The sequence below is a fragment of the Mycteria americana genome, chromosome 1 (assembly GCF_035582795.1).
Source record: "Mycteria americana isolate JAX WOST 10 ecotype Jacksonville Zoo and Gardens chromosome 1, USCA_MyAme_1.0, whole genome shotgun sequence".
Taxonomy (NCBI): domain Eukaryota; kingdom Metazoa; phylum Chordata; class Aves; order Ciconiiformes; family Ciconiidae; genus Mycteria; species Mycteria americana.
The window spans coordinates 153265505-153287253 of record NC_134365.1 but is presented as its reverse complement, the minus strand read 5'-3'; the positions used below and the strand labels follow the sequence as shown (position 1 = coordinate 153287253).

The 21749-nt window shown below is 41.3% G+C and overlaps 1 protein-coding gene across 1 annotated transcript in view; it reads right to left on the bottom strand.

Annotated features, from left to right (window-relative positions):
- The window catches only part of LOC142420741 (pinopsin-like), a 90675-nt gene extending 69920 nt beyond the window's left edge, over positions 1-20755 (bottom strand). The window contains exon 1 of the mRNA XM_075524957.1: positions 20419-20755. Within this exon, the coding sequence (XP_075381072.1) occupies positions 20419-20755 (337 nt within the window). The remainder of the gene's footprint in view (positions 1-20418) is intronic.
- Between the last annotated feature and the right edge of the window lie 994 nt (positions 20756-21749).

The window sequence follows — 21749 nt, the reverse complement described above, 5'->3', positions numbered from 1 at the left end:
AGTCTACTTAGCGTGACCTTGCACGGTGTACATGAAGTCACAAGATGTGCCCGGACCCTCTACGCCCCAACACTGCAGCTCCATCCAACCTTGCTGATGAAGGGCCTTCACCTTAACACGGAAGCCAAGACTGGACAAAACCAATACAGGATGCACATCAAGAAATAACCCTATTCCAATACTGCGGTACATTATCAGCTCCAATGTCTCTGTTTGCTAAGAATATCCTCAGCTTTTTAATTTTTTTAGTAATTTTTTTTAATCTCACACCTTTATCAGTTCAATAGCTGAATCCTGGGAAGATACAACTATCATTTGATCAATTATAGCAGATACACAGGCCTAATTTGTTGGACTGAAACAACATCATTTCATAACAAAGGCAAAACCAGGTTTTGCATCAGTATTTAGTTTGACACTGGGTGGAAGTAAAAAAACAAGGATCAGGTGTGTAACAGTTAGTGAATGAGCTTCCAGCAAAAAACTGATTGCCTTGCCCTTTACCTGCCTTTCAATAGCAGCCAGTATGATCTTCTCCATAATTTTTCCAGGTACGGAGGTCAGAATAACAGGTCCGTAGTTTCCTCGATCTTCCCTCATGCCCTTCTTGTAATCCAGTTTGGATAAAGCAGAATGAAGTTTCTCACTTTTCATTGTGCCTCCTATTTTTGTATATCAGAGTTTTCTTAATGTCATATGCACTTAACTGTTGTGGCCTTTGCCAGAAATCCTGCAGTTATCTGGTATTCTATTTCACGCCCTATCTATTGCAGTCATACGAATTAGTGAGAATCTCAGCTTTAAAACAAAAAGCAATTAAATACTTTAGAATTATGGCTGAGGAAAAGACTTGGTTGTAATCTCCATAGTCTTAATAACCAGAAAACAAATTAAAAAAATTAATGTAAGTTATAAAAAGAAGAAAATAATTATAATTTTAAAGCTAATCACAATGCTTTATGGTAACATTTCATTCTTATTTTGCAGTAACATTTATGACTGGGTAGACTGCATATATTAATTTCAAATGAGTAATGTTTTCTAAAATTGCAACAAAATTAAGTTCAAGAATTGCACATCTAAATAGAATTTGCCTCCAACAAATATTTAGGGCCTCAAGCTGGTACCTAGCCAAATAACTCCACAGGAGTCAATCACAGTGAGAAATGTAATTTGTTCCCCCAACATTTCATGCATATACAAGAACAAAGCTGAGGTTCTCACTGAACAGTACTGAAAGATGACATAAAAATCCACGGCAGATTGCATTACAGGAACAAATAATTATTAAAAAATTAACCATGGAAATAAGTGACTTTGAGACAAGCCAGGTCTGAGGCATGAGCCTTTTCTACACACCAATTAGTTGCAGTGAGTAGAGTGCAAGAAATTCAATTTCAAGTCATAAACCAGGACAGGCATCCATTTATAGGACTACCATCTGAGACATTATCTATTATTTACTTTTATTTAAAGATCTGTACATTTCTTCCTGGCAGCACAGCACACAGTATGGCTCTGGGTGAAGGACACAGTAAATCACTGTTTTGTTCCCGCAAGTCTCAACGAAGAGCATTAACATTTTCGTATTAGTTTTTGCTGGTTTACGCTGCTCACTGATGTAGTAATTGGAAATGGGATGCAGCTTGCTGATGGTCTGTAGGTTATGAAAACCTGAGAATCCCAGAGATTCAGCCTACACTGCGTAAATGTTTTGACTACTAACTTATGTACATATTTGCCCTCTTAAAGCTCCTGCAGGTCATTATCCTACATCCTGATTAGAGTCCTGGAGCATCACGGTTGCATGATGTAATGTATATACTGCACTGTATTCTGGTTATCAAGGACCAGGGGCAATGAAAAGAAGCCACAGGTAAGCTTAGGCAGACTGAGCTTGGAGGAATGCAATAGCACCTTCTTCAACAAGACATTAATGGATCAAAACTAAATGCAAGCTGTCACAAAAGGCCAAGATGATTTTATCGCACCCAACCTCCATGCAGGTTGATTTTACCCACTCACAGTCATTCTCTCATAGCTTTCATCCCCTCACGCTCTCACAACAACCAGCACAAAGGTCTGTGTTCAAGAGGCCTGTCCAGGATCTCTTTTGTGCAATGGGGAGAACAAGGTTCTCCGGCTATCAGTTTGTCAAATCTCTTGTTTATGGGTACCTCCCTGGAAACAAATTGGGTTTTGGATAGAGCTTTCACACACTTCAGGTGTCCACTGTTGTTATGAAGTGGTCCATTGGTTACAAATCCTGCCCACATGAACCTTGGTATGTCCCAGGTGAGGCTGCTGCTCCCTGTTTGCATTTCCTTGTGTGGGAAGTATACCTGCCTGGAATGTACTCACCTGCATGGGCACCGTCTCTTTCATGGTGAGCTACCAGGGAAAGAAATCGCAGATGTGATGTGCTGTACCCTTGATGCCATGCTCCTCTCAGTGGGGTGCAGGGTCCTCTGCCAATGAGCTCTTACGCTCTGCTCTTATCAGCTGGGAACAGTTTTCTTCATTACCTGCACTGGCCGTTCTTCTAACTCTTCTTCTGCAGTTTCTTCTGGCGTTTACGCCCGTTCCCCTTCGCACATCATCCATACCAACCTCAGTAACTCCATGGCAAGTCCCTACACTTCCTGATGCCACTACAGCCCGCGGCCAGGCCAAACCCAGCTGCCCAGACCAACGTGCCCAGACCTGGCTGTGAGGCTGGTGCAAGGCAGGGAACCAGAGCCCACCTGGCCATGCTGCTGCAGAGACCTAAGGCGTGATGGAGCCAGCTGAGCACCTCAGGCGAGCGTCAGACCATCTGCCAGCCACATATAAAACGCAGGGGGGAAATCAAGGGGATGGTAAGTGCTGGGGTTCCCACATACCATCTACAAACTCTGTGCTAACCCCAGAGGAACCTGCCAGCAGCAGAGGTTAACCAACAACAGCTCTGGCCACCACTGCTCAAATATGTTGCTGAAGGAAGAGAAAATAGGGATGCTCCATGTATTTACGAGACTCCATACATATATATGTGTGTATATAATACCTATTGCTATGAGGCAGCTTTAACATAATATCCTGGTTAAGGAGATCACACACCTGGAAGCAGAAGAGGAGCACGAACCAGCAGCTGGAGGGCTAGGACGCACCAAAAGCCACCCCTTGCACCCCTCCTGTTGAAGCCAGGCCACCGTGCAGTGGTGAACAGTGAATTCGGAGAGATAGCAAGCAAGAAAGAGCACAGGGCGGTAAGGAGATTTACAGGGAAGGAAGAAGCATGCTCTGGTCTCCGCCTAGAAATGCTGTGTTGGTAAATACCTAAAGCCAGCAGCAGGCAGGTTTCTCAGCAATGATGTTATGTGTCGTACATAACACAGCTGGGTTCCCTTCCCTCTAGTCCCTCAGGTTTCAGCTGATAAATCTGCTGCTCCATTAGCTGGAGAATATGCTAAAATGCCCTGTGGCACTATGAGATGGAGATAAGTAAGATGTAAAAGGAGGAAAAGGGGTTTGTGACTAAATGCACCCCAGGTTGGGAATACTGGGGAATCCTGCGCTGAGGTATTCTTCTGCTGTTTTTTCTGGCTGACCCAAGGACTTAGAGGTAAACGCAGAACAACAGCAGTAAGAAACAGCCCTCTTCAAATCAAGGCTCTTACTACCTCAATTTTAAGGTTTCAAGTTTAATTCCAAGTTGTGCTACCGAATGGTATTACATAAATATGTTATTGAGTTATACAAAACTACTTTGATCAGTGACTCAGTGATGTTTTCAAGGGAAATAACTTTCCTGAATTTAAATGAGAGCGTTTCTATTAGTTCTCTACAGAAATAAAACACTCCACACATGAAAATGAAATATAAACAATTTAAGCAACTTAAAAGACATGCCCTTTCCAACATATTTGCACTTCTGTATCTCCTTAGAAGCCTTTCTGAAAATACATCCTAGTATCATCCCTCAGGGACTGTGCATGAAATACAATTTCTAAGTCTAGTATTCACAAAAGAGGTTTGGAAGCTGCAAGAGGAAAAAAGCAACAAGCTCTCTTTCTAATGGTAGCTCAATCTTCAGGTGAAATTTTGTCAGCTCTGGGCCGAAGTACCTCACCTAACACCTGCCACAGCATCAGAGACTTTATGAGAGTGTACATGGAGCAATCTGTTCTATCATCAGCTTTGATTCCACTTTTTATGTACTAGTTAACGTTAATACTAATAAGGAAAACAACTGGGCTCTGCTTACCTTGAAGTCAAAGCATTTCTTCCACAAAAATACAGTAATTTCCATCACAGCAGTTGCTGCCATCAGAGACTTCCTTGCAGGTGAGGAGGTAAGAATATTATAGTGATAAAAGCAGAAACTTTCAAAAGCTGACTCACTGGGCAGAAGGAGGGGGAGCATTTCTGTGATTTGTCGACCTGACCACTGACCTCCTCACAGCATATGCACTTCTGCAAAAAATCAGAAACTACTGACGCACAGCATCACGGGGGAAGAAAGAACAAAACGTGTTAATTGTTAAAAAAAAAAAAAAGTATTCCATTTTGCTTTCTAGCTCCAAGTCTTATAACACACCCTTGCCTCCTATGGTCAAGATAGGGAAAAACCTATCTCATATACAGTCTCCAGTGAGGTTCTGCAGGTTACATCTCCTCTTCTTGCGTGACACCGGAATTGCCACAAGTGGCAATGAAAATGTTGATCAGCCTGCAAAATCTGGGATAGGCAGCCCAGAATGAAACAAACTCAACTAAACTAACAGAATGCAGTTAAGTTAGTTAGTTAACAGTTAGTTAACAGTTAAGTAAGTTAGTTAGTTAGTTAAGTAAGTTAAGTTAGTTAACAACTAACAGGAAGTTAACAGCTTCCACAGCCCCTGGGTCTAGTGGGAAAGTAGCATCAAATGAGCAAATCTAAGAGAGAAAGAAATAAAAGATTGTGAATATGGAATTTCACAAAATCATTTTTTATCAAGGTTTTTGGTTTTTTGGGTTTTTTTTTCCCATTTTTTGATAAGAGAAGCACAAATGAATATTCAGAAGGGATGCAAAGAGGTCTGGAAAGTGGCAGACATATGTGGCTGCTGTTCCTTCCTCACTAGCCCCCAGAATATTACCCACTTTTTCCTTTTCCCTCCCGAACAAAAAAGAGATACATATTTTATGGGCCAAAATCCAGCTGCCAACAGATTTTGGCAGAAGACGCCAGACATTTCCAGAGTTAAAAAGAAAGCCCGCTGAACCTAGAAGACTTGACAAGGTTAAGATGAATAGACTCCAAGTGAGCACTGGCCTTGGTGGACAACCAACCAGTACTAGCCTGACTTGCTTGAACTTTACAGCTCAGTATCTACACTTCAGTGAATAAACAAATCACAATAAATCATTTTATGATACAGCAAAATCACAATGTGAATATAACAACTCCCGATAAGCTCAGTGCTAATATAAACGATACGAACTGCAGAGGAATGCGTGGATGCCTCAGTAACTGGCAGAAGCAGCTGAGAATGGAATGTGCTTCCAAAACCCCATTGGCTGTATTTGGATATACCTATTAAATATCTATGTAACAAACTAGAGTAAACGGTCAAAGCAGTCAAATATTCTTGCATTTGGTGACTCTTACTCTACTTGAACACTCCCACGTATTAGTCATCAGATCACCATTTCTTTTTGATTTTTAAGGCATTAAAAGCACTTCTACTGATTTGAAATTTAGAAAATATTTCCCACAATCACTTGTTACACATTAGCAGTTACAACCAGTTTTTAAATGCTGGCAGTCTAGGCTTTCAAATATCAACAATTCACTTTGAATAGAAGTAAATACACCAAATGCTATTTATCGAATGCTTTTTAATTTATCTAATTATTTGTTTTCTTTTGCTTAGATGACTTGTAGTTGTGAGTCCTTTAGAGCAGGCAATCATTCCCTTCCCTAAAGAATTCTCTTCCTGCTTAACTCTAATAGGAGTCACAGTTTAACTCTGCACTTGAAAGAAATCGCTGTGAAATCACTGTTGCATCCAAGCCTGCTGGGACAAATCTGACAGCAAGCATTAACAGTCCTGTTCAGTAAATCTTTCCTGCTCTTTTCTCAACAGTCATTTCTCTATTTCGTCCTTTCCACGACATACCCTTCCTTCTGTGTTTGGTGATATGTTCAATACAAATAGTATGTATTCATTTTAATAGTAAAGAATTATCATTTTTTTCTTTCTTTCCCCCCTTGCTGAATTTTTAAATGTGTATATGTTGTGCTATAAGGGTGATCTTAATTCTTCGCTGTATCTTGTGTATCTATAATGTGCATCACTGAGTAGTACTATGCTTTTCTGCTATGTTATTAATATGCCTATCCATCAACCAACCAACCAACAACTACTCCTAGTGGCATAAATATAGCAAAGAATTCCCTTTTGCATGTCAATGATACCAGCACAGTAAAAAACCCCGAATATTAATTTCAGTCTCACTTTCCATATGTTATGCAGGATCCCTTTGCATTCTGGAAAGCAGGCTACACTTGCAAATTCAGCCTCCTAAAGTGGCTACCTCCATATCAGTGTATTTATCCAGCCGCCTTAGGGAGTCAGAATAAGAAATAATGTCAGCACTAGATGGAGCTCCTGTACAGCAACATCTCAGGAGAAGTCTTTGGGGCTCGTGTGCATGTGGAAAGCAGGGATGGATGTACAGCCTTGGCGCAGGAGGAGGATGCTCTCAGGGCGGTCAGGTTCACTGCAGCATCCCCATGTCCACGCCCACGCTGTCCTGCAGGACCCCCACCTCCCACCAGGACTGCTCCTTTGCTTTCCAAACGGGGGGAGATCCCTGGGACCTTCCTTCATGCTGAGCATCTGCACAGATGTAATGTGGAGCATGTAGTCTCAGAGTTCTACACATGGGGTATAGGACCAAGTAAGCTAAGAGGTGAAATTCCAGTGTATTACAGTATAAATTACTGAAATTACAGTATATCTGCCAGCCAGGGAGCCGAACTTCCACTGCAGCACACCTAGCTAACTTCTTTCCTATCAGCCTCTGCTTTTTCACTGAATGCAACTGCTCATTTTTAATAATAAAGGTATATTTCTAGAGATTTTAAAATGATTCTATAATCTGCTTTTTTCGGCAGTTACCATTCCTAGAGATGGAACACACTACAAATATTTACTCTTCTGAGTCAAGTCTCTGTCATAAGGTCTAGTGGTCAAATTGGTTTTTATAATAACTAGCTATTAACAGGTCAATAACTAGTCATATTTGATAATATGAATGCGGTGTCAAAATACGTAGACCAGTCTTTACACTGCCCTTGGGCCAAGAGTTTCTTGTGCAGTTTTACAACGCAGCAACCTCACATGCTATGGACGTGGGATGAAAGACTGGAGAAGGCTGCTCCTATCTCTATCCAAGATGACTTTGCTGGCTAAAGGATTTGCAGTGAGGAGAAGTGGCATTCTCCATTCATTAACCCTTCAGAAGGATCTCAGAAGAGGAGATCTTTTGCTACATCTATTAAGAAATGGTTTGTAGCTGATGCAGACCGAAATCCTTTGCAGTACATTTCATCCAACCGACAAGTCTAATCGGCAACACTGGAGAGATCGGTGGAAATTGCACTAGAGAATATAGTAGTGATGTATAAGGAGGTACGACATACTGGGACAAGCCAGCACGGGTACCGTGGAGGGAAGCCATCCCTCACTAATTCATTAGAAGTCCTTGGCAGTGCTATGCAGACAGGGGTGATATGTTCGATAAAGCCTACTTGGATTTCCAAACAGCTTCGACTAGCCCAAAGGCTCTTAAGGATAGTAAGCTGCCTTGCAATAACGGAGATCTTCACGTGGATAAATAATTGATTAGAGGCAGGAAATAAAGAACAGGAGAAAATAATTAGTTTTCTCAGTGGAAACTGTGGCCAGCAAAGTCCCCTACGGATCTGTGCTAGGCCCTGGGTTATTCATCACATTAATAGATGATCTGGAAAAAATGGTAAAGAGTGAAGTTTGCTGATTATACTACGCTGAATAACTCAAAATCAACAAAACCTGACTGCGAAGTACTGCATGAAACTGAGTCACTGAGCAGATGAAATGCAATACTGATGTCAACTGCCATATGTGGCGAAAAACAGTCCTAGCTCTAAATACACAGCGATTGTTTCTGACTGACTTACTGCTCTGCAAAGAGTGTTATGATCAATAGCTTTATGCAAACCACTTCCACTAAGCAGTAATGCTCAGCAGCATTTAGAAAAGCAAACATCAGGGCTCATTAGAAAAGGAAAACAGAGAAAAGAAGAGAAAATGTGAAAAGGTGGATGGGGGGAAGATTATTTAGTATTTCTCATAGTACAAGAACTGGGTTTTCAAATGAAATCATCAGGTTGCAGACTCAGAATTAACAAACAGGAGAAGGTACTCTTCTTTGCATAGTACATAGTTAATAAGTGGAATTCCTTGACATATTATATTGTGCATACCAAAATTTTGCAGGGTTCCCAAGAGTAAGCGGCCTGGCAGGTAAGTCCAGGAAGACCTATTAGACTCAAAAGTACTACTTCAGGGATAAAGTCCCTACACCGCAAATCACAGACTGCTGGGACTATGTACTGGAAAAATACCACTGGATGATGAAAGTTATCCTAACTTTAAGTTTAGTAATCTAGAAGCATAGCTGGGCAGCATATTTTTGAATGGCAAATACTTAGTATGTATATATACACAACACTTTGCAAGGCACAACTATTATTTAGTTATTGAAATGATAAGAAACAATTACAGCACAGTAAGAGGCCATTACCTGCTTATATCTACTATTAATATTTCTTTCCCAAACGTCTGAGTGCCACCAACCCCAGAAAAGATATTTACACTTGTAAAACTCTTACTCATTCTCATCCACAAATTTCTTGTTAAACACCCCTTGATGCACTGACCAACAGAGAAAAACTGTTATATGGAGCAAACCAGATGGTGGTATGTCTACTGCTCTTATCACAAAGAATATTAAGCTATGGCTTTGTCTTGCCTCATAACCTGCTTTCTACCCATTAGAAAAAGCCCATTTAAATCCTGACTGGCATATTTATCTGGCAGCCTTTCATCCTACTCCTCTGATGCAGTCTTTGCCTCTCACAAGGATATTAAACAGAAACACACTTTCAGTTTTAAGAAGTACATGCAGTAAAGCAATCCTCGACATCCTCACGCAACCGTTGCTGGACCTCGGCCCTCTTGCACTGCCACACGCTCTTTCTCTGAAAACTGAACAGACCAAAAACAGAGCAAAATTTGGCAGTTTGGATAAATTAAGGCAAACTGCTGGGATTTATTACAAAGACTTGCATGGAGAAGAGCTGCTTTGTGCACCGTAGTCAGTGTACAGAACATATACATAATACACACCCACATACCATGTAGATACTCCACCCTTTCACTAAGAGGCAGAATTTGTAACTCCTCATCCCTACGATATCACTTCCTACCCTAGAACTGTTTCTAATTAACTCCTGCCGAACCCGCACCGAGGCAGACGGCTCAGCGGCAGGGATGGCCGTCAGCCTCCCACGCGGTGCTCGCTCTGCCGCCGGAGGTGGAGGGGCAGGCAGCGCTCCCGACCACCACGCGAGATCCCCGCTCCAGGTTATTCTGCCTTGCGCTGCGCAGTGCGCTAGCAGCTTGCATAACTTCATTCGGGTGATTAAACATGTCAGTGTAAAGAGAGTCCCTCGGTAACTTCATAAACAGCCTGAACATAGATCAGAAATTACCTACAAACTGTAAATTTGGCAAACAATAATGCTTCGGTGTGCATATGCATGTAAGAATTAAGTGTAATGCAGACCCAACTGTATTCAACCATTGTGTGTCCTAAAATTTTCATAAGGACAAGTTAAAGGGGATTATCTATGTTTTTGTAAAATTCATACCATTTCTCAGGTCAAAGCAAATCTTGCCAGATGTTAGCGTGTTATTTCAGTACTATCTCAGAGGTCTGTACTAGACTCGGACAACACTTAGATACCAAGCGATAAAATGCTGCATATGCGAATTAACTAATGGTTTTGAATCTTAGACATTGTTAGAGTCCTAATCTAAGCAAAGTTTTACATTGCTGTTGATTTTTAAAGATGATCAAACTATTCCTTATGAAATACTTTCACAATCAAGTCTGCTTTTTTCTCCCCTTTTTTTCCTGACAGTTATTTGGTCCTGAACAAATTTCTATTGTTATAAGCCTCTACGAAAATAATTCAGCTTAAAACAGTTTCCGTCTATCGACTTGTCTGAAGCCTTCTCGCTTTGATCCCTTCTTCCTATAGTTATCTACTATTTCTGCTCTGGATAGCATTAGTGAAACCAATAGAAACAATAAAACAATAGGGGAAAAAAAGAAACAGCATAGAAGACGCAACTGAAAAACAACACTAGAAAATTAGCACACAGTGAACGTCTGCCCCTAATGAAACACTGTGGAATATATGTAAAGATTTACAGCTTACCCCAGTGAGTCACTAGCCTTCTGCGTCGTGGCTGCTATACTTTCATAAGGAACAGTAAAAGCTTGTATCTGGCCATAGAATGAGATTGTACGTCCAACATACTGGCATCTGTCTGTGAAATGGGTTTAAGAAACCACAAGCAGGAGAAGTAATGTAATTTTGACACATTTTGGTAAGAGTCGTTGGCTGAAATTGCCCACAGCAATTGAGCCTGATGCTGATAGCTGGCATGAGAAACCTTCAGCCAAAGGACATGAAGTCTGGCACTGTTACAACACAGCAGTTTTAAAGATGGTGACAAGGTGACCTTGATTAGAGGCACTACTGTCTGGACCAGCGAGAGATGAGAGGGGAGTCAGGCACCCCCGGGCAACCTGAGGCTTCACCCCTGTACGGGGTGAATGCTCGCTCATCTGCCTCCCCTCATCCGCACTGGGCCAGCGTGGCACGGGGAGAGAGAGGGGTAAGCAGGTCCCAAACCACTGGGGAGTCAAAGCACAGGGACACTTCATAGAAAAGTAGCGGTGGGATGTCAGGACGAGGAAGCGGCTACCCGGAGTGGTGCCCCCTTGCATTTGCTTTCTGCAGATATCAGATGTTCATCCTGCCTGTATCAGTTGTGGGAAAATTTACAGCAGCCAGGGGGTCATTTTGACTTAGTATTTAAAAAACCAAACAAACCACAACAAAACCAAGCCCACAAACCTTCCAGTAATAGGAGGCATTTGGATTATTTAAGTAGTGCATCATGTTAGCTGTGAAATCAACAAAAACAACAAGTGGTCTGTGAAGCAATAGAGGCTGTAGTTTATTAACTTATTAGACATTTACTGAATCTCCAGTTTCAGAAACAGTTTCTCAGCTAGTGTTGATACCTAGAAAAATACAAATCTAAATGGGGTAGCTCCAGCTTTTGAAGAAACTTATTTTTCCATGTCAGCACACTCTTTTAACAAACTACTGCAAATGATTCTCTCATCTTAATAGACACTCCTAATCAGAAAAGTGGCAGACACACTAACAGAGAAAAAAACACACAAAAAAACTGTGATTACTTTAAGTGTGAAGTATTGGCCACAGCTGAGAAAAAGGGGAAAAAATGAAATTGATAGTTATTACCTATTATTGTGTCATTATTTGGAACTATGCCAATGGTCCTCTATCCCTTTTATCACGGAAAAGCCTGTAAGTATTCATTTGCTTACTAGACTGGAAGATGTAGCATTCTGCTTAAATGCTTCCTAAAAAGAAACGGACATAGAAAATGAATGTCATCAGTTAAGAAAAAGCCACTAGGTATACAACTTGGATTTAAATAGCCAGAGATAACATCCTCTCTCTGGTATACTTCAGGGACTACAAGGGAAGTTTAAAAGCTTTCCAAAAAATTATTGAATTCTGTTCAGGTGTGTCAGCATGCAGATGGTATTACAAGTTACTAGAGATTATTAAACACATAGTTAAATAGAATATGATTTAATAGCCTTTCACAAGCAAAGTCCACTGCTCTCTAATATACTTTTTTGGATTGAATATTGCTTATTTACTGGGCTCTATTTCATTTTGCCCACTGAGGGACCAGCAAGCCAGCTACATTTTAGTAACATATTTCTTCACATGTGTGTGGCCTGACTACCGGCACAGCTGGTTTCTGCTTTTTCCTAAAGTAATAGAAAACTGACATCAGGCATAGCGTTGCCTGGATTAATGCCATGACCCAGGATTAGGGAAAAGGGCCTTCAAATGCAAATGATTAAACTTAACTCTGACAGAAACGCTGTTCCATCATCTCAAACACAGCTTACAGCCATGACCTTTTAGACCGTATTCACCGTCAGGATAATTTTGCAAGAAATCCGATGTGGTCTTTGCCTTTAAGCTCCTATTCCAGGTCTCTATGTAAAGTGATGTTATTTGTGTACTTCCTTGCATAAAGTCCTTAGCGTCCTGCAACACGTGGCCATAACGTAGAGCAATGTCCCAGAACCACAAGTATGCAAGTGAACTGCAAGCACGGCTGCTCAATAAGGAAGCATCAAACATTGGCAGAAATTTGTAGTCACTTGCACGTGCACAGAAACAGACTTTGGGCATGGGCAGAACATTTTTTTTTTTTACACAGGCAGCTGCCAACTACACACAAAAAATGCCAAAGAAGTTATCGATTTCCTTACAGAATTCTTCTGTCCTTCTGTTCCTCTTTCCAGGGACATGTACACAAGCTGGTGTCCACCCTTCGCTGTTCGTATCTCTGCATGTTTTCTGCTGTTTTCTTTTGGTCAGGCATAGACTCTAGATTATCATACAACAAAACACAGCAGAAAACATTAAGGATGGCAGTCAAGGGAACATACGATGACCCAACCTACACATGGCTGCTGGTGCACGCTGAGGGTACCCAGGGATCAGCGACCTGTTCAGAGCACACTCCAGCTCCTGTTTGAGCCATGTGCTTGAATTTCCGCTGTGCTGAAAGCTGGGAGGGGTGAGGAGGGGGGAAGCGGGGGGTACTGGTGCACCCCACAGTCCCACTGCAGTATGGTGTGGAGATGGGGCTGAGCTGGGGCTGCCCAGACAGGAGGGAGACAGGAGGGAGAAGCAACCATGCCTGGCAATTAAGACAGCGACTGCACACCACAGGATCTGACCTAACACTGTTAGCATCAACACCCATGGTCTGCAACAACTTAAAAACATGGGCAAATTGAATGAGACCTTAGACGATGCTCTGCCATAATGAAAGCAAAACCTTCTCTTATCCTAAACCAGTGTTCAACCAATTACCAGAGTGAGGTCTCTGATTTCAGGAATAATGTTCAAAGCACCACATCAGGTCTTCCGTTTCCACTTTCTCCTCATGATATGATTTCTTCTTTACCAGCTTTTCCAAAACTTTTGCCCAAGCTGACTCCCTGCTCCAAGCACTTAAATTATACACAAAAGCCCAATACTTGTGCTCTACAAATTATCTGTAGGGAGAGCAGACAGCATTTTCCCTACATGATGAATGAGGGTTCTCAAGATCTGAAAGAGGACTTGGGCACCTCTTCATGGAAACACAACAGATGTCTTCCAAATACTCACTCTCGGACAAATGATCGTCCACTATTCCAAGTGATTCCAACATTGTACAGTGTTTAATGCCTATAGGAACTAGAAATAAACTAAGAAATAAACCCAGAATCCAGGAAGAGGACACTGAAGTGGGGAGGGAATTGTAAGCAAAAGTAAGAAAATGACAGAAAGACAAAAGGAACAATAAGCACACTATTTGTGAGGGTCATCTCATGACTCCAGAGAGGTACAGAGCAAACCTCTACCCCTTTCATAGCTGGTGGAGATAAAGGGGCGCTTGTAGGGCACAGCTCATATCACCCTGAAGAGAACATCTCAAATACGTCAGACAATTTGCATGCTGGCAGTACAAATTTGTTTTTGTATTGATTATAAAAAAAGCCCAGGGGATTGGAAAGTGTCTGGTTTTAGTCAGATGTTTCCCATCTATCTCTAAGGGGTTCAGCGTTTCATTTTTCCATGTAAATATGGCGCTCAGAAGTGTATTTAATAATATACCACTACCTCATTGATTAATTATTTAAATAAAAAGAACAGCAGGCTAACTTCAGTATCCCTAGAGAGGGGATACCACAGAGGAATTCAGATTACATATCTCCTGATTGAGTACTTTTGTCTTTCCATCTACTATACAATCCAACACTTATCAGGTGCTTGAAATTAAGCGGAAAAATTCAGGACAAACCATCAGCCGCAACACTGTATTAAAATAAGTAAAGCCCTCTAGGTAATGACAACTTTTCTCCTTTTTTAGACAAAGGAACTGTAGGCACATTTGACCTATTCCCATTAGTCAGATCCCTTCCCCCCCCCCCCCTTTGAACCAGCGGAGTATTTCTGATACTGAACAAGCACCTGGGAAAGCTTGCATGGATCACGTTAACTGCAGGCATAACAGCGTATACACTTCCGACAGAGAACATTTTGGGGGCCTGATGCAGAACTACGTTTTCCTGAACATTACTGATTAGTTGTGCTTGCTGTCAGCTTTATTTATAGAAATACCACTTTTAATCCCATCCCAGGCCCACTGGAAAAGGAGCTATCCATGTTCAGTGGGCAAGTGAGGAGCTGCTAAGAGCAGTTTTGCACTGGGAGGTGAGTACTTGCTGTATCAAGGCTCAGAAAACTTCATGCTTGAGCTCTCACAGGATCAAGCCAAGGGAGATTATGTCTTTACTCCTGGAAATAAATGTATCTTCTCACAGAAGAGCCATTCATTTCACCTGAAGTCTCAACTGCATCTCATAAGCAGAGCATTTCCAGTATGTTAGAAGTCTGTACTCTAAATTTAAGTACTTTAGTTTAGTGCAGTGAGTCTAAGTCACAGCATATAAAATCAAGGTAAAAGATTAAGAAGAAAATTACTTGTTTAAGGTCACAAGGCAGCTGAACTTTAGAACAAAATCATGAGCAGCTCCATTTCTCATTCAGTGTGTTCTCTGGCAGTTTACAAGGGAATAAATCAATAACTGCTTTAATGTGACTGAAAAGATTATCTAACCGTATAGCTGAGTACTATGGGGTTTCTAGAAAGATTAAAGTTCTCGTTTAGATAGGACCTTGGTTTATCAATGGACATAAAGACACATACACATGCCTGCCTTCAGTTAGAGCAGGTTTAAGAACATAGCCCCCTCCTGCATCCAGGACAGACAGGACGCTGTGCGGGAAGACATGGCCTTGGATCACACAGCTTTCACGTGGCATAAGCATCTCTGTGTCCTCTTGTGTAGGGATGTTCACTTACACAACACTAACCTGAATTCATTTTTTAAAATGAAATATTGAAATCAACTTCTCAGGCAAACTGCCAGGTATTTTAACTACCATGAAGGCCGAGGAAGAGAAAACAACCAGCACACATCTGAAAACATGAGCTAAGAGTACAACAGTCACAAAAATATCCTTGCTAGTGATGCACCTAGAAACTTTTTCAGCATTAGAATCTAGTGTTGGATTTCCTCAGCCAGAGAAAGCTTCATATTTCCCATATGTATTTTAATATATTTAATATTTAATCCTGATATGGCACGGCATAAAGTAGTGAGTCTGAAAATTAACTCCAGAAGTTATCTGAGCCAAAATTCTGCCTGTCCTACATGTTTGGGAAGTCTACATTAGTGCAAGTATCTTGGGAAAAGATGAAATGTTTCTGACAGTTTTCATCTGTCCAGAGATTGGAAGTGTTTAATAAGGCACTGGAGAGGTTACGTGTGAGATGGTCAAAGCTGCATGACAAACTTCATCTGAGGATGGCATATCACTTTGTGTATATATGGTCTCTACGGGAGTGTGTTACTAAATAATGTATTTTCCCTAAATTAAAATCTAATGCCTAATCATTTCATGATATATTTAACAGTTCTTATTTCAGCTTGCTTGCAAAGTTTACTCAGAGTTCAGCTGGGAAAATGTGTCCTGTCCTTGTGTCCTTTTCCATGTTTGCTTAAATGTATAACCATGAGCCTGTCAAACCATGGCTAAGTGGTGGGTAATAGGAGCAAATTTAGCAAATCCATGCATTTTCCCAACTCAGCGACATGTGCAGTTTCCACTGCAGTGACCTCCTTGACAGAGCTGCAAACATGCACAAGCACCAGGGTACATTTACACTGGGAGCTCCCATTTACACTGGGAGCAGCCCACGCTGTTCCTCCTGTAGCTCCATCCCTAATGCTCCCCCAGCTCAAGACCCAACAGCTCTAACGCTTCCATAACAGGTCTCATGATATTGAACGTTCTCCTTAAAATCCGCATTACACGCTTATTGATCAGCATCTGCACCTCCCATTAGCTTCTAAAACTTCTGCTTTCTGTGAATGGTTTGAAATCACAAAGCAGACATGTGGAAAGCAGCAACTAAATAAACCAAACACCTATACTTTGCCCGTATTTTTTTCCACTGTGCCCATGGCAACCCCGTGGTGCTGGGTCTTGGGTCATGGTTTTTAAGTGCCTGGGGTAAGCAATGTAAAGTAAAGAACCCAGTAAAGAACTTACAGCTTGATTCCACAGTAAGCAACATCAATGTACATTGCACTGTCGATATTGCTGGGAGAAGAATCAGATCTGCTTTCCAGATCACCTCCCAGGGCAACAGTTATGTGATTTTAAAAAAGGTAAGACACTTTAGAGAAACAAAGAGTGATCTCTCACCATGCATTTACATTTGAAACAAATCTCAGCTCCCTACTTTCACTGGCTCAGGTTTCATCCAGGCCACAGACCTGGGGGATACCTTCACTCTCAATTTGGTTTTAAACAGGAAGAAGGAGGCTTTCATAGCATCACAAAACAAAGTAGGAGGGGAAAAAATAACCACTAAAATACAGTCCTTCTCAGAAGCCTTTTAAGATAATTAACTGCATTTAAAAATATTTTAACAGTTTGTAGTTGGCTTAGGCATGTTTTACACATCATCAAATACTCACCAAGTCATGAAGATTAGTTGCCCACTTAAAATTTCTTAATGATTTAGGAAAATACTGTAGTTTAAAAAAAAAAAAAAAGGTACATACCTGCATTTGGTACAAGAGAGCGCAACTCTACTGAAGCCAGGGAACTTACTGTAACATCATCTGAAATCCTGGCCCTATACTGATGTTTATCCTAGTAGGATAGGATCTATCCCGTGAGAAAAAAAGGAGCAGATAAGAATATTGAAGTGTTTATTCTTACAAAGCTTGATGTTGAACTTCAGTTCTTCTTAATTACCTTTCCTACTACACATCTCTATTCTGGACCCTGAGCATTAGGACCATTCCTCTTAGCCTTGACAGGCCAAAATCAGACATGATGCACAAAGGAGGGTAAGCTAATTTTTAGCGAATAGAAAGTACGTAATCTTTTTTAAGAATAGCTAAGGGATTGCAAGAAAGTGTAAATAACACAAAGAAATGTTCTCCTCCCAGCCTATATAGTTTTGCCATTTCCGTGTTCTTACACGCTCCTTTTATATCATAGCCTCATATAGTATTTTGTAGTCTTTGTGGCTTTTGCATTTCTGTTTATAAATCTAATCAGCTTTGCCACTCACAAGGCAGCCACAGTGATCAGGCCAAAGGCTATGATCTAAACGGGACTACTTAGGTGCCAAAAAATCCTCTTGCTGACAAAAAGCTTCCTTATCCTCAGTAACTACACTGCACCAGTCAGTGAGGTCTTAAGCCACCAGCTTATGACACAGAATATACTTGATTTTCTGCCTCTTGAGTTTCTGAATCACTTTGATAAGTTTTATGCAATTTTTCCAAAGTCCACAGAAGACAAGGAAAATAATCCTACAATGAATGAGACGCTATTTGTTTTTTCTTTTAGCAATAATACATGCAAGTGACAATAAAAAGCTCACAACTCTCTCATGTCACTTTCCAATAGTCATAAAAAAACACAACCATTCCATTCAATGGATCCTTGTTCAGCCTGTGATGCTTACAGCACCAAATGAAAAAAAAAAAAAGAAATAAAAATCATATACCTAAGCATTTTATTTTCAAGTGCTATGAAGACCTGCAAAAGCCATCAACACACTGCACACCTACAGTAGCTCTTTTTTAGCACACTTTGGAGTACAAAATTTCAAAAGACCTGATGAATAATTATATTTATCGGCTGATATAATCTGTCCATAGATACCTATAAATGTTAGGCAACCTGCTACCATTATTTGCTTTTACTCATGTTATTTTCCAGTGAACATTTTTTAACTGTAACTCTGCAAGCAAACTTCTTCAGTATGCCCTTTATACGCACTAGTGAAAGAAAAAACATTGTGAGCACTGCAAGACTTCGAGAAAAGAATTGCAAAAGAATTTTTTTTAACACTGTCACAAGAAGTTTCCATGTGCCCAGGTCAACAACCACCTGCATTTAGGCTGCCTCAGCCGCCCAGGACACCCTGCTGACAGCACCAACTCCACTCAGAGGAGCTGAGGTCACCTTTGGCATTCTGGGTTTTGTGTTTTTGTTTGCTCGCTTGTTCCTTGATGATCTAATCAATTTTAGGAATTATACCAGAAACTCTCACATGAGCACAGGTATCGCAATAGCACAGAAATCTGCACTCCTGCCACCTATCCGATTTATACAGAAGATCTGACCTAGAAGAATTATTCCATAAGCAAGTCACCCCAGGAGAAACGTACCCATTTGCTGGTTTAATTCCACAGTTACCAGGGTGGTAACACGCAGGTATCCTCACAGAAGCCAGCAGGCTCGAAGAGCACCTTCAATATACTTTTTTTTCTAATCCCTTAAACACATACCTTTTTTCCCCTCCCTTCAAACGTTATTGTCCCGTCCCACCCCTAAATAACAAAAAGAAAGCTAAATCAAAGGATAGGAAAAAAACAGCCCCAACCTCTTTCTCCCTGAGAAGACTAGTTACTGAAATATTGGACTTCATAAAATTCACAAAAAATGGAAATGAAACGTGGAAGGAGAAGACATGTCATTCTGCTCTGCACAGACCAAACCAAAAACAGCCCACCAAAACAAGCCATTATTGTTGATAATGGGGTCTATTTTTGGATGGCCAAAGTCAGTGTTTTTATATTATACAACACTGCTAACTCCCGAGAGCTCACTTTGGGCAAAGCAGCAGTTTCCCAGGGGAAGGTGCCAGGCTGAGTTAACTGTCACCAGTAGAGCACACGTCTGAGGAAGGGAAGGGCACCAGAGACTACACCACTGGAAATAGCAAGAGCTTATAATTCAGGTAGAAAACATGGGTTTGGATCCACAACCTGACCCTACAACAAGGGCTGCGGGAGCACTTCTCGGGCCAAAGTGCCTGCACGAGACGCGCCACAACTCCAGGGTGGGAGAAGAGCCAGGGATGCGCTTGGTCCTCTCCTGGTGGCCCGGAGGCACCAAAGCAGGACGTACAGCAAGAGGGAGCTGTGCCAGGTCCCCCAGTCTGGGTGAGATAAGGACCACATCTAGATGTGCACCCACAGGCTAGTTTATGCTTTAGTGGACCTTTTTTTGAACTTCGGAATAAATGCAGAAAGGGTCACTGCTTGGTGATATAATTCTCGAAATGATGGGCCACCTTGGAAGGATGAAGGCTGCCCTCTGACTGTGCTTTTTCCTTTGTCTTTGTTTAATAATTAAAATAATTTTCAGCTCAAACTCTTAAATCTAGCAGTGCAAAAGCTGGTTGCAGGGAAAGTTTTGTCTGGACAGGAGAAGAACGCTGAACACTGTTTTACCATGGCTTTGATGCACACTGACTATTTCCAACAAATCTATTCCTATGACTTAATTTGCTATTGAATCTGCAAGCATGTAATTTTAAAATAAAGATTTTGCTTTGGGGGAGAACAGAAAGCATCTAATGATGAAAACTGTCATTATCTGGGACATGAGGGAATTCATATTATAGATTGATAGACAATTACAAATGGTAAATGGAGTACTTTCAGGAGGCTCTGTTCATGACAGAAGCAGCACTGAGGGGCCTGTAGTTCAGCGTTGGCACAGATTTTCCTGAAAAAGAAGGAAGTATTATATATGTTCATACACTTAGCCAAACTCCTTCCAGTGGCTTGCCTCTTTCTAGATGCCATTTTTAGCTCTTAAAAACAAGTAATTTCAAAAAATGGGGTATGTTAGGAAATATTTATCAGATATGTGCTACTCTTTCATGAAGTCTTTTGTTAAAATGTTTTAAACCATGCATTTCACTCATGTTTGACCATAACAAGGCAATCAAAGCATCCGTCTGTTTACCATAGAGCAGCAGCGAGCTCACTGATCAAGTTGTGTCACACACCGGTGTTAAAAAGAATAAGATAAGAGAATTATCATTGAATTCTTACCAAAGCAGGAATTGACAAAGCCATACCACCTACAACCATGCTCCCCTCCAATCCATTTGCCATGGATGTTAGATGCAAAACTGAGGGTAGTGCCTGAGATGCACACTAACATGTCACTGACACTGATGTTCAGGAGGAGCATGTTGACTGGGTTACGGAGGGTTTTAAACTTGCAGAAGAGGATGAGGACAATCAAGTTATTCAAGAAACCAAAAAACAGGATAAATCCAAGAAAAACAGCCACTACTGTGTGCCCATTTCGTGAGAGTCCAGCCCTTAGCTCAACAGGATCTGTGGGTGCACCAAAGCTCAGGTTGTATGTCCAAGTGTGGTTCATTTCGGACTTTGACCCGGATCGGTGAGGGCAGAGATGCCAGGTGCCCTGTGCTGAAGTCCTCCAGCAGTTTCCCACAAGTGTCCCTCCATCACAGGTCAAATCATCTCAGGAATCTTGCGATCTTCACTCAGCTGAGATACCTCTTAGATGGTTATGCCGGTGTGAAATACTGTATTGCAGCACAGGAGTATCTTCCTGCACTGTGCCTTTCCAGTGGTCAGCTCTGCAGCTAACTCCAGGGCAGCAGTACCAAGCAAAGAATCACCTCAAATTCATCTTTGTTATTTAAACCCAGGATCATGTTAGATGATCTTTTTTGAATTTCAGAATGGAAGGTATCTTAAAAAGGTGCTTCAGCATGGTCTCTTCCGTCAGAGCAAATGGGCAGCCCTTCTACCAAAGGGCAGCTACTGCTGTTTCTTCTGATGATGGGTGTCCTTCTGAAAATAGAGAAGAAAACAAATGGTAAAAACAGAACAACCTTTTCCATACCAAGACCAAAACGTAGGTACATAATTTACTAACAGTTCCTCCCTTTTTGGACTGCAACAAATATTTCTCAGTCTTTTCAGTTTTCTCTCTGATTTTCAACGGAAAAATCAGTTTGTTGATGTTTCCTTGGCTGTTCTAAACAGTTTTTCCCTCGCCCACAGTTTAGCATGGAGAAGGCTATTTGCACCTTTCTAGCAAAGTTGCTCAGGTGAGAAAATGCATGATAAGACATATCTTTTGCAACAGCTTCCCAGAGGAGGAACTGTATCTTCCTCTACATTACGTCAATCCACACCAAGTGAAGCTTCAGTCTTGGCTAGAGCTTCATTAAAACGATTAAAATTTTAGGAGGAGGAGAAAGTATTTCTTTACCCAGAAAGACTCATTTCAAGCGCAGTCCCTGAAGCTCTCCTGCTTACAAAGGCTGGCAGAGCTGTGATATCCATTTCACTTCTCCCACATTTACCAGTGGACAGATGTTCTGCTTCATTATTTATAAAGC